General features: G+C 41.6%; 1 protein-coding gene across 3 annotated transcripts in view; it reads left to right on the top strand.

The window, feature by feature from the left end:
* The first annotated feature begins 642 nt into the window (after positions 1–642).
* The window catches only part of ORC5 (origin recognition complex subunit 5), a 64,809-nt gene continuing 53,620 nt past the window's right edge, over positions 643–11,831 (top strand). Inside the window, exons 1-4 of one of the 3 annotated variants that reach the window (XM_028745870.2) lie at positions 643–745; positions 1,290–1,453; positions 6,221–6,313; positions 7,716–7,910. In XM_028745870.2, coding sequence (XP_028601703.2) covers positions 1,343–1,453; positions 6,221–6,313; positions 7,716–7,910 — 399 coding nt within the window. In that variant the 5' untranslated portion in view covers positions 643–745; positions 1,290–1,342. Of the gene's footprint in view, positions 755–1,289; positions 1,454–6,220; positions 6,314–7,715; positions 7,911–11,831 lie in introns of all 3 variants that reach the window. The other 2 variants (XM_028745869.2, XM_077935777.1) reach the window with 2 other exon arrangements.

The raw sequence follows: 11,831 nt of genomic DNA, 5'->3' as shown, positions 1-11,831 counted from the left end.
TTCCCTTTTTTTGCGGGAAATTCCCTTATTCCAGCGCCAGATATCCCTTAAACTGTCCCCGGGACAGGTGAGGCTGCTGATCCCTTATTTTCAAATCTGAAAGTTGACAGCTATGGGTGGGGTGCATCTTTGGGGCTGAAGTCAAACCGTTGGCGAGTTACAGCTCTTGCTGTGGCTGCAGAGAGCTATACGAGAAGGGCATGTTTTGTTGCATCTGGGGCAGGTGAAGGCGTCCGGTTGTGCAAATGCACCGCGAACAGTAAAATGGCAATTTATGTCCAGTGTCTCAAAAGGCCGGTCTTAAATATAGGTTTGCCACACTGGCGCGTCCCCTGCAGCGGGCACTGGACACCAGGCTGGGGTGGGAGCACCAGGCTGGTTTTGCTGCCCATCCCTTCTCCAGTTGCTTTTATACCCAAAGACACTGCGCGCTCCCTCCCGCTTTGCTCCCGGCCGTCGCTTTCGTTTTGGTTTCCCTTCCTCTCTCGCGCTCCCCCTGCAGGCCGTGGGGAGGAAAAGCGCCCGTCCAAAGTAAGGGCACCGGAAAGTGCCCTCTAAGGACTTCACCGGCTGCTATTGCGCATGTTCATTTTATTTAAAAAACCCCAACAAACGCGCGGTGCGCCTGCGCCTTAGCCATGGTAGGAGGCGCGTGTGGCTTCGCCGCGCATGCTCAGTGGGTTCGCGCGTAGTCGGAGCGGGGGAGGGCGAAAGGTGTATTTTGGCGGTTTAAGGGAGAGCTGAGGTAACTGAGGTAAATATTTGGGCGCCTGGGTCCGGCTCCAAGGGACCTGCCTGGCTCTTCCTTCCACAGAAGCAGAACAACAGGGCTTACTCACTGGGAGACCTTACTTCAGACTCGCTTTCTTGCGATTCCTGAAACAGAAATTGGCGACAAATCCCTTCTCCCCGCGCAAAAAAAACCAAATTATAACGTGGCGGGCAGGTGTGCTGCTTCTTACCGCTGTGGTCGATATTTAGTGCCCGTGAGGAGCGACTTGCAAGTGTTAGCTGCTGCTTTGCAGATGGTCTGATCGTTAAAATCTACATCTGTGCCATAAATACCTGGCTACAAATTAGTGGGGATAATCTCACATTTATTTTAATTTTTTTACTATGGCCCAGACCGCTGTCATCTTGGGCTTCAGGTGGACGATTGGTTGGGCTGCAGTGTTTACTTCAGTTATTATTATTATTATTATTATTATTATTATTATTATTATTACTGCTGCTGAAAGACTATAATATAGCGTGAGAATCAGTTTGTCACTTCATGTTTCCCTTAACAGACCTGCCCCCCTCGCAATCCTGGAAGTTGCAAGACACAGAGACAGAAGTCAAAATGCCTGTTTTCAAACATCCAGAATATCCAGAAGCGACGTTGCTTCGCTTGGAAAGCTTGGTGCTTTTTCGGGAATCTCAAGTGTCCACCTTGTTATCAATCTTCGGAGAGGTAGCGCTTTCTAATTTTCTTTTTCTAATTGCCCTTTCAGATACTTGGCCTTATTTTTTGTATTCAAAGTCTGCTTTTCAGGCAACATTCTTCTTACTGGACAGGAAAACAGTGTTTTGTTTTGGGTTTTTTGCTTCTGACAGGTAGTAAAGCTGAAGTGGATATACCACAGTTGGCCCAGGAAGACCTGGGTTCAAATTCTACTTTAACTAAAGGTCTCTGACCTTTAGCAAGTCTTTACTATTACCTTAGCATGTCCTTTAGGAGGTATTTGAACTCAGAGATACATACATGAGTTAACACATGTGTTTTTTCATAACACAAGGGATTAACTCATGCACATATCTCTTAAATTCAAAGAAATGCAGTTATGGTTGTTTTTAATGTACAGTACAGTGGTACCTCGGGTTACATATGCTTCAGGTTACATATGCTTCAGGTTACAGACTCCGCTAACCCAGAAATAGTACCTTGGGTTAAGAACTTTGCTTCAGGATGAGAACAGAAATCGCGTGGTGGCAGCGGGAGGCCCCATTAGCTAAAGTGGTGCTTCAGGTTAAGAACACTTTCAGGTTAAGAACGGACCTCTGGAACGAATTAAGTACGTAACCAGAGGTACCACTGTATCAGTTTTGTATTGCTACTTTTCTCCCCCTGGCTACCAATAGGAGTTTACAAGAAAATGTAGTCAGGCCTTTCCCTCCCCCCCCTTTTTTTTTAAGGTTGCCATATAAAACTCAGTAGTGATTCTGTTAAATTATAATGTACAAACATAGGCCTTCTTTTGACATTTATTTCTCTGAATAGGTAGATTAGGGAGTAATGCATACTATTTATGTAGCACTGTTTCTTAAGTACTCAACCTTTTCCACATACAGTATCTCTGTATCCCCAGCTGTGTTTGTGGAGACTTTGGGGTATCTCAAAGGTTACCAGGAATTCCTTAATTTGAAAAAAAAGTTATCAGTGAACCAAGATTTCCTGAAAGGCAGTGGGACCTCGGTTTTCGAACGTAATCTGTTCTGGAAGACTGTTCGAGTTCTGAAAAGTTTGAAAACCAAAAACTCAATACAGAAGCCTCAAAATGGAAAAAAACAATACAGAAAACTCAAAACGTGCATGTTCGACTTCCAAAAAGTGTTTGAAAACTGAAGCATTTACTTCCGGATTTACAACGTTCGAAAATCAAAACGTTTGTCAACAGAGACATTCGAAAACTGAGGTTCCACTGTACTGACCTTTTTCCTGTGCTGCAGCTATAGGGAACTATGATGTGTTCGTTCTAGGATGCCTTCTCAGTTCAGATTAGAAATGGTGTGCCTGACATTACTCCACATCACCTTTGGTGTTAGAACACGTTCCAGATTTTTTTACAGTGTATGGGACTCCCGTGAAATGCATGATTTCCTTGGCAAGCAAATTGTTATACAAAGAGCTATCTTTATGTAGTGCTTTCTAACTTACTTGCAGAATGTTAATACCCTTATAAAGCTATGCTAAGTAGGGCAACATTATCCTCGTATTTCAAATGAGGCACACTGTCAAATAGATAGTGGCCTATGTATGGATTCATGATAGGTGAGATATGAAGTGGGGAATTCTTGGCTCACAGCTCATTCTTTATGCAAAAGGTCTTTTTTAAACACAAACATTCTTTGGCTTATGTTAATAACGGGAAGAGCATCGCTTCAAGCAGAAACTGTGAGGGTAATACTCTGCTATTCCCCTCTCCTGTCTTATATAAGCAGCAACTCCTGCATTGATTAATATGGGCTGTGGCATAGTTGAAGTTGTTACCTTTATCTGTAATTAAATATAATATCCCTACAAGCCGTTAAGGAGAATAATGTGTCATTTGGTTCACGGTATGGAAATTGATGTCGGCAGTCTGCTGCGGCATTTAATTTTGCCTGACAGTCTTCTGAAGCTTGCTGTACTGATGTATTCAGCATGAGTGCTAGACGTGCAGATTGTTTTTAAATGAAAGGTTACATTTTTCAACCATGGAGATGATTTTGATTATCTCAGTAATTTCCAGGGATTCTCCTAGTAATCCCTGAAGAATGAATTTTTCAACCCTGCCTTCAGGAAACATTGCAACACTTGTTGATCTACCCAGGAATTTAGCTTGGACTTAGTTAACTGAAAGACGTGGATGTAATAGTTATTCAAATGGTGTTCATTCCAGAAACATTTTTATCAGTTTATACTCTTTCTTTTACCAGTTTATCTTTAAAATTATCACTGTGTACAATATACTTGTGTCTGAACAGTTGTTACAGGAACATGTCTACAGGTAGCATTGTATCATCAAAATAGATTTTTTTCCTATTTTTCTTTTGCTTCATTCCCAAGCAGTACTAATGATTGTATTGCTTTTTCCTTGTTGAGTGTTTATATTGCCCTCAAGAATTAAAATAACTTTAGATGTGTTGAAAATTGCCAATATACAGTTATTTGCTTTAAATAGTTAGTGTTGCAGAGAATGAATGAATAACTGCTGGAAATACTTTACTGAAACAGAACGTTTGATAAGGTGGCAGGAGGTCACATGTTTATGTTGGGTGGTTTTCGTTGTGGGTGAACAGCTGTATTTTTGCTTCATTTTAATGGATTTTGTTCTGTAGGGTTTTGTAAATCGTTTCAGGGCCCCTTCTGTGTGAAGTGATGCATAATTGATTGAATTTGAAATTTCATTGTTTAGAAAACTACTCATTGTGGGGCCAGTGTAGACAATATCAGATTTAGCAAATCTGTATGTGAGGTGGGACAGTAGCCACTCATCATCCTGTCTCCTCCTTGGGTGTGCACAGCAATGAATGGACATACATGCATACATCTGTACATGTGATACCCTGGAATTTTGCAGTCAGCTTTTTTTACATGGAAGGATTGGAAGAATTTAGTACAGATGTGCATATACATCACTAAAGAAGTTTTTTTGTATGAGTGATAAGTGTGTTCAGACCAGCTGCCCTACCATACATAAAGTGTTTATTGATTGAAGATTGGATGAACAATAAAACTATGAATTCCAATGCGGGTTTCGGATTGATTCATTAGGAATCACCCTTCTTCCTCTTGTTACCATCATGAATCGCTTGTCAGCATGTAAGTTTATGAACTTGTACAATTATCATTTTGCTATATTTGCAGTACATCATGCAGTACATTTAAGACTTTCTCAGCCTCAGATGGCTCAGTGCAAGAGCTTGCGGACTGGAAAAGCAACTCAGAACAATTTCCAGAAAATATTTAAAAATAGTTAAGAAGCAAGATATTGACTTAATAATCAGTGGTTTGGATATGCAACTCTTTTTGTAAATTGAAAAAAAAGGAAGCAAGTTTCTTGCTAAGAAGAGGGAGAGAGAGAGAGATTATGCAGTTAAGTGCCAGGACCTTAGAATTGCAAATCATTGGAAGGTATTTAACCACATACTGAAAAAGCATCCTCTATTTAGTTCTGGTGTCTCCAATTTTGCAGAGCCTGCGAACACATTTGGAGTTCTGCGAAATTGTATTGGCTGCCATGGTGGGGGGCAGGCCCATTCACAAAATGGCCACTGTGGTGGGCATAGCTGGTCACTAGTGAGGCTAAAAGATAAGTAACTCGCCTGGGAACTCCAGATCACAAAGCCATTTCTTAGAAGCCATGTTAACTGGAAGATCACCCCCAAACTGTTTCACTCAGCCTACTCCCCCTGCGCTTCATATATTGAAAAAACCACCCATCCCATTCAGTAAGCACAAGCACACAAAACATCTGCACACAGACTCTCTGCTTTATCAATCCCCTCATAGCCCTGGCGTCCTTCCCAGCACTTGGGTTCAGAAGTTGTCTCCTAACTAGTATGTTTACCTGTATGTGTGAAGGTAGCGATTGGGCTGCATGCACCATTACGTAGCTTGTGCACAGTATGGCTAATTCAGCCAAGTTTCTTGACTTACTGTTAATGTGTGAACATGGCCTATGACCCAACAAGTTTATTGTACAGTGGTGCCTCGCAAGACGAAAAGAATCCGTTCTGTGAGTCTCTTCGTCTAGCGGTTTTTTCGTCTTGCGAAGCAACCCTATTAGCGGATTAGCGCTATTAGCGGCTTAGCGGCTATTAAAGGCTTAGCGGCTTAGCTGCTAAAAGGCTATTAGCGGCTTAGCGGCTTAGAAAAAGGGGGGGAAGCGGGGGGGAAATCGCAAGACTAGCAAGACGTTTCGTCTTGCGAAGCAAGCCCATAGGGAAATTCGTCTTGCGAAGCAACTCAAAAACGGAAAACCCTTTCGTCTAGCAGGTTTTCCGTCTTGCGAGGCATTCGTCTTGCGGGGCACCACTGTATTTGTTTCTTGCTTTTAGCTGCGATTGGCTTTCGAAGCAGCTTACAATTACAAACTGTCACAAGGATGTTTTTGAAAAGCTATCCGTATGCTCCATATTAAAGGCTTTCTGTCATGGAGCCTTGGGTACTGTTACCAAACAGGCCAATCTCTTGACTTGTAATGTCTTGGGAGTTTCAGTGCTGGGCTTCAGGCCAGTCATTCTTTTGAACCGAACTTCCTTGTATTTTGATGGATTATAAAATCAAAGGGATAAGCTGTCCTGGTGGATCTTAGTTGCTGCATTTTTAGCGAACCCTTCATTCTTCAACTTTTCATCTAGCCAAAAACTTGATGAGTCAAAGTTCTGTACATCTTTTGATTGAAGAAAGGCCAGTGTGCTTTAAAAGAAAAGAAATAAAACAAACACTAAATATATATATATAATTTTTCTCCAGCGTCAGCATTTGAGCTTCCCATCCCTTTTTATCTATGGACACACATCCAGTGGGAAGACTTATGTGATGCAGACTCTTCTGAAAACCTTAGAGGTAAGAAGAATAATGGATTCAAACTGTATATTAGGAAATGCTTTCAAGTTTTGTTTTTAAAAATCCTCTGAAACCATCAGTTTGTTCAACTGTTTCCTCAAGAAAACCATTCTTGACCGTCCCCAGATAACTTGGTACATCGGGCCTTGGCTTACGCAGCCAAGAATACAAGGAAGCAAAGCTCTGTTTGCCCCTACAAATCAGCTGTAACTTAGTGCTGTTGGATTTCTATATTTGCCCTGCCTCTGGCAGTGTCAGGTACTGGCTATAGTGACAGTACATGTCCAGCCCTATCATTAGCCATACCTGAAGGTGGCCACTTCAGGTAATTTATTTTGTCTGTCATGAAAGGGCAGCAGATGGTTAGTTGTTTAACTTATTATTATTGTATTTTTACTGGCAGGAAGTAGGAGAGGCCCTTGTGAGCTTTTCTGCCTTAGGTGCCAAAATAACTTGCTTGACTTTGAGTGGCCTTGGGAGGGGAGAGTCAAATGCTACTGTGCCTCAGGCATCAATATGTCTTGTGCTGGCCCTGTTGATGATCCATGTGGAGTTGAGGTGACATGAATGATAAGACAAGGGCTAACTTCAGAACAAGAGTGAACTAAGAAAATACTTACTGGTTTCAGCTTCATGCTGTGCTTAAACCATATCTTAACAATCCGTATTAAGTACTTGTAATGTTTCGGATGGATCATATTGTGCGTTTTAACATCTTTTTAGCATCTCACAACTTGCCCTGTGATGCTCTATGGTCCTCATTTGGGGGCCTGTCAGATAATGTTGTTGCTGCTTTTGTGCCATGTTCTCCTTAACTTTCTCTAACCTTGTTTACAGCTAGAGGGAGTGGTAGTGAATTTGTGGTTGACATTGTATAATACTGATTACGAATGGGATCCATTCCGTAGGCCCGGCCGTATCCCAAAAGCTTCGTAACCGGAGGTGCCCTTCTGCGCATGTGCGGGGTGCAATTGAGCATGCGCAGAGTGCTTCTGCACATGCGCGCGTGGCGAAACCCAGAAGTATACACATCCAGGTTTGCTGCATTCACAACCCAAAAGTTACGTTACCTGAAGGTAACATAACCCGAGGGTCCACCGTAGTTGTTTATTGGATTCACTTTCATGAACTTCCCACTGTGTGTAGAATACATTGAAATGGCAGCAAATGTAATAATTATTTCAACTTTATACATGAAGTCCAATCATTCAATATTTAGTACTGAAATACTTGCATTTTGGTTAGCAAGCAATCCTCATTGAGAAGTAATTATGTCAAGAAATGTGAATGAATAATGATCTCTCAGGTTGTTGTTTTTTAAAAAAGCAAAACAAAAAAAACTGCTGGTGGTATTCTCTGCAAATTGTTGTAACAGCATTAATGCAATTTTCTTTCTCCTTAGCTGCCTCATGTGTTTGTGAACTGTGTTGAATGTTTCACTTCAAGACTACTTCTAGAAGAAATTTTGAGACAGTTACAAAGCCTTTCCTCTAAGGAAGAATATCCTCTTCCATTCTGTGATACGTTCAACGATTTCATACGTTTATTTAAGCAGGCAACTATGACACCTGATCTGCAGAAACAAACTTTGTATGTGGTAAGTTTGAAAAGTCACCTGGGTTTAGGGCTGGGTGAACTCCCTGATTTAATAATTGATTATGTAAAGGTGAATGAGGATACTAGTACATATCAATGTTTATTTTAGCCAAGTGTGGGAAGGGGAACAAACATTATCAACTCAGACAACCAACTAACTGTTACTGAAGGGTTTGTACTATAAAGCTATTAAGTGGGGCAGCTAATGTAAATGGGAAGGTTTGGGTAGGCTAGCATAAAGTTTGTGGTTTGGGGAGGGGAATTAGCTCCTTTGAATAACAGGCTGTTAATTTTATGAATCTTATAGTCTAGGGGCAAGACTAAAATCTGGGGTTTTTGTTGTAAAAGCTTTAAGCGCACTTGAATAAATAATGTAGTGTGTACGTATAACTAGAGCAATGAAAAATTAATTGGGCAACATAATTCTACATAGTCTGTGAAGAGTAGATGGAGGAGAAAGGAAATGTGGGTGAAAGATTATTGTACTACTTTGTATGAAAAATAGTTAATGCAGAAACACTCGTTAATGGATACACAGTGGGAATAGATGAATTCCTTTCAAGAGAAAAATCTCATTCTGAACCTCTGAGGAAAACTGAGAAAGTAATATCACACTGAAAATTTTATGTTAATTTTGAGCAACTTGTAACTTCACCGCCACCCTACCCCAAATTCCCTCCTTTGGTGTTCTATTCAGCAAGCTACTAGTACACTGTCCATCCTGGAGTCTAATAAAAATCTGTGAATACGTTTTGAAACACATTCAGATACCTATTAAACATTGGCTGTTATAATGGTGGATTAACTCCTGACTTTAGGAATTATACCATGGCTTTACTGTCATGTTTTGTGCCTTTATGGCTGCAAACTTATGTATGCTTACGTGGGTATGAGCCCCCCTGATTTCCGTCACACTGATCTCCAGTGAAAATAATATTGGGCTTCGTAGCTTAGCTACAGAATACATATTTTGCATAGAGAAGTTCTTAGATTCAATCCTGGGTAGCTCCAGTTAAAAGGACCACAACTGATACGAAAGATCTCTGCCTGAGATCCTGGAGAGTCACTTCTGGCCAGAGCAGACAGTATTAGGCTAGGGAGAAAATTGGTCTGACACGGTATAAGGCAGTTTCCTTTGTTCCTAAGGCTCTGTTCAGGCCTATGGTTGATCTCTGGTTTTGGGAGTGAGCTGTGGGATTGTATACACACTACCACTCCTGTTGTGTGTTCCTTCTGATCCTCTTCTGTGGTATATGTGAATGTCTTCAAAGGAGGTTAAAGTGGACCTGCCTTTGCTCATATACTGTGAGAATGTGCTTATTATCAGGGAAGAGGATATGTGCATGATCCTGCAGTCCTGCTTTGATATTTAAATCCAGGTTTCGTAGCTCTAAACTGGTTGTAAGGGAGATGGTTGGCTAAGGCACATATTCCTTGTGGCTGCCCTGCTTCTTGCCATTACAGGCTCACCAAAGTCCCAAACCCAAGTGCCCTGGCCTTTGGCTGAAGGCTAAGATGAAAAAGGCTGTGTGCATTAAGTTGAAGACTGGCTCACGTTAAGAGCAATCCTATTGTGACTGGCTGAGAAGAGCTCGCATGTAAAGCTGGTGCCACCTTCTGGAAGCTGCACACATGGCTCCAATGAGTTGCCCAATTGCAGGATTGCATAGATTGCCGCGGCCATGTTCACATTCTGTACGTTAGGTGGCAAATTTCACAATCAGGACTGCCTGATGGCCGCTCCACACTACTCGTGTGGGACACTTACGAGGTGGCACCTATAAATATGAATTAGCCTGTAGTTAGTTCCGGCCTTTTCCAAAGAACCATGCACCTTCAAGGGAGTTTTTCAACAATGGTTTCTCAAGCCAGAAGCACCATATTCCACATGGTGAATTACTGTTGAAACTGAGGCATGTTTCTACGGCTGTTTGTGATATGGCAGGCAAGTCTGCTGTTTAAATAAACAGCCAAAAAAGTTAGTGAGTGCGCCCAACATCTTTGGCTCATTTAATTTCTTTGAATTCAGAGGTAGTGAATTTGACATTGTGTTTTCTGACTGTGTCTCTTGGGTGTATGTTATCAAAAATAATGCTGGTAGTAGCGACAAGGTGAGTGGATGGTAGAAAGTAAAGTAATTCCTTATTTTCAAGGGAGACTTCCCCTTTACTGCTTCCTGGTGCAAAAATCCCATACTGCTGCTGAAAATAAGCTCCAGGTGGGCGTGGCCAATTGTATGGGTTCTTCACACCCAATCATTGCCCAGCAGAGAAGGACCCATGTCATCTTGTCCGGTATTCAGACAGTTGCTATTGGTGGAAGAGATCTTCCTACATTGAAGACTCCCACCCTTCTAGCGTAAGAATTGGTGCCAAGTGGAAAGTCAAGCAAATTCTTACTTAAATGTACAGTATCTTTATGCATTTAAACAAAGTACATCAAAGGACCTCCTCCATTTTCTTTAGGAAAAATGAGCATTTGTTGTTGTTTAGTTGTGTCTGACTCTTCGTGACCCCCTGGACGAGAGCACGCCAGGCACTCCTGTCTTCCACTGCCTCCCGCGGTTTGGTCAAACTCATGCTGGTAGCTTCGAGAACACTATCCAACCATCTTGTCCTCTGTCGTCCCCTTCTTCTTGTGCCCTCCATCTTTCCCAACATCAGGGTCTTTTCCAGGGAGTCTTCTCTTCTCATGAGGTGGCCAAAGTATTGGAGCCTCAGCTTCAGGATCTGTCCTTCCAGTGAGCACTCAGGGCTGATTTCCTTCAGAATGGATAGGTTTGATCTTCTTGCAGTCCATAGGACTCTCAAGAGTCTCCTCCAGCACCATAAAATGAGCATAAAATTTATGCTCATAAAATGAGCATAGTTAAGTGCTAAAAATGTGGTGTGAGATTCTGAAAGATTACTGCTGTCAGATGAGCATGTTACAGCGGGGCAACCCTTGACTTAACTGGTTTTAGAACCAATTTTTGGGAATTAATGATGTTGCTTATCGTAATATTTGAAATTACTTGAAAATAGATAATAAAATACTAGGGCAGGACATTAAATATTGCAGAATGATCAATTTTATTGGGTAAGATGTTGGTAAATCAGAACAATTAAGTGTTAAATTAGAGCATTTCATTCTGCTGTGCATGAAAATAGACAAGAGTGGGGGAGAAATCAATTTATGTGAATTAACCTGTGTCTTTGGATTTATTATGGGGCGGTTTAAATGGAGATTGATGGAAGAACTTGCGTTCTGGTAGCACAAGCTGGCAAAACTAATCTATGCTATTTCGTTTCATTCGTAAATAACGTGAGATATTTCAGCCTCAATTAATTCAGTGAAAATTAAGATAAATGGATGGTCTCTTCAGTGGCTTCTAAATGCTTCTCTTAATCCAAGAACAGGTACTGAACAATCATGATTAATCATGAGGCTCAAAATGATTCATTTTCCCCAGTGAAGGATGGTGCCAATAAAACTTGGTGTTTATACCTGCGTTGAGAACAATGTGTCCTTCGTGTTCCTTCTCTCCTGTGTTTGGAATTGCAATTCATCAGTCTAGTTATCTTTAACACATAAGAGCTGGTGTAGCATAACAGTTAATGTGACCTTTTCCCTGTTGAATCCACCAGGTGGCCTTAGCCAAGCCATAACACACACACACACACCGCCCCCAATCTCAGTATGGCGGTCATAGAAAGAGCAGGAATATAGGAAGCTGCTCTCTATTAAAGCTGCTGTCCAAGGTTTCAACCAGAGGACATTTCCAGTCCTACCTTGAGCTGCCAGGGATTGAACCTGGGACGTTTTGCATGCTGTTCCTTGACTGTTGTTAGAAGGACTACTTAGATGGCGTACATAAAGTTCTGTATAAAGTGTTTGTCAATATCTTTAAGGCCCACCTAGAGTTTTTATTGTAATCATTTGG

Source organism: Podarcis muralis, chromosome 10 (assembly GCF_964188315.1).
Source record: "Podarcis muralis chromosome 10, rPodMur119.hap1.1, whole genome shotgun sequence".
Taxonomy (NCBI): Eukaryota; Metazoa; Chordata; class Lepidosauria; order Squamata; family Lacertidae; genus Podarcis; species Podarcis muralis.
Note: the sequence above shows the minus strand (reverse complement) of the source record. Positions and strands in the feature narration are given on the sequence as shown.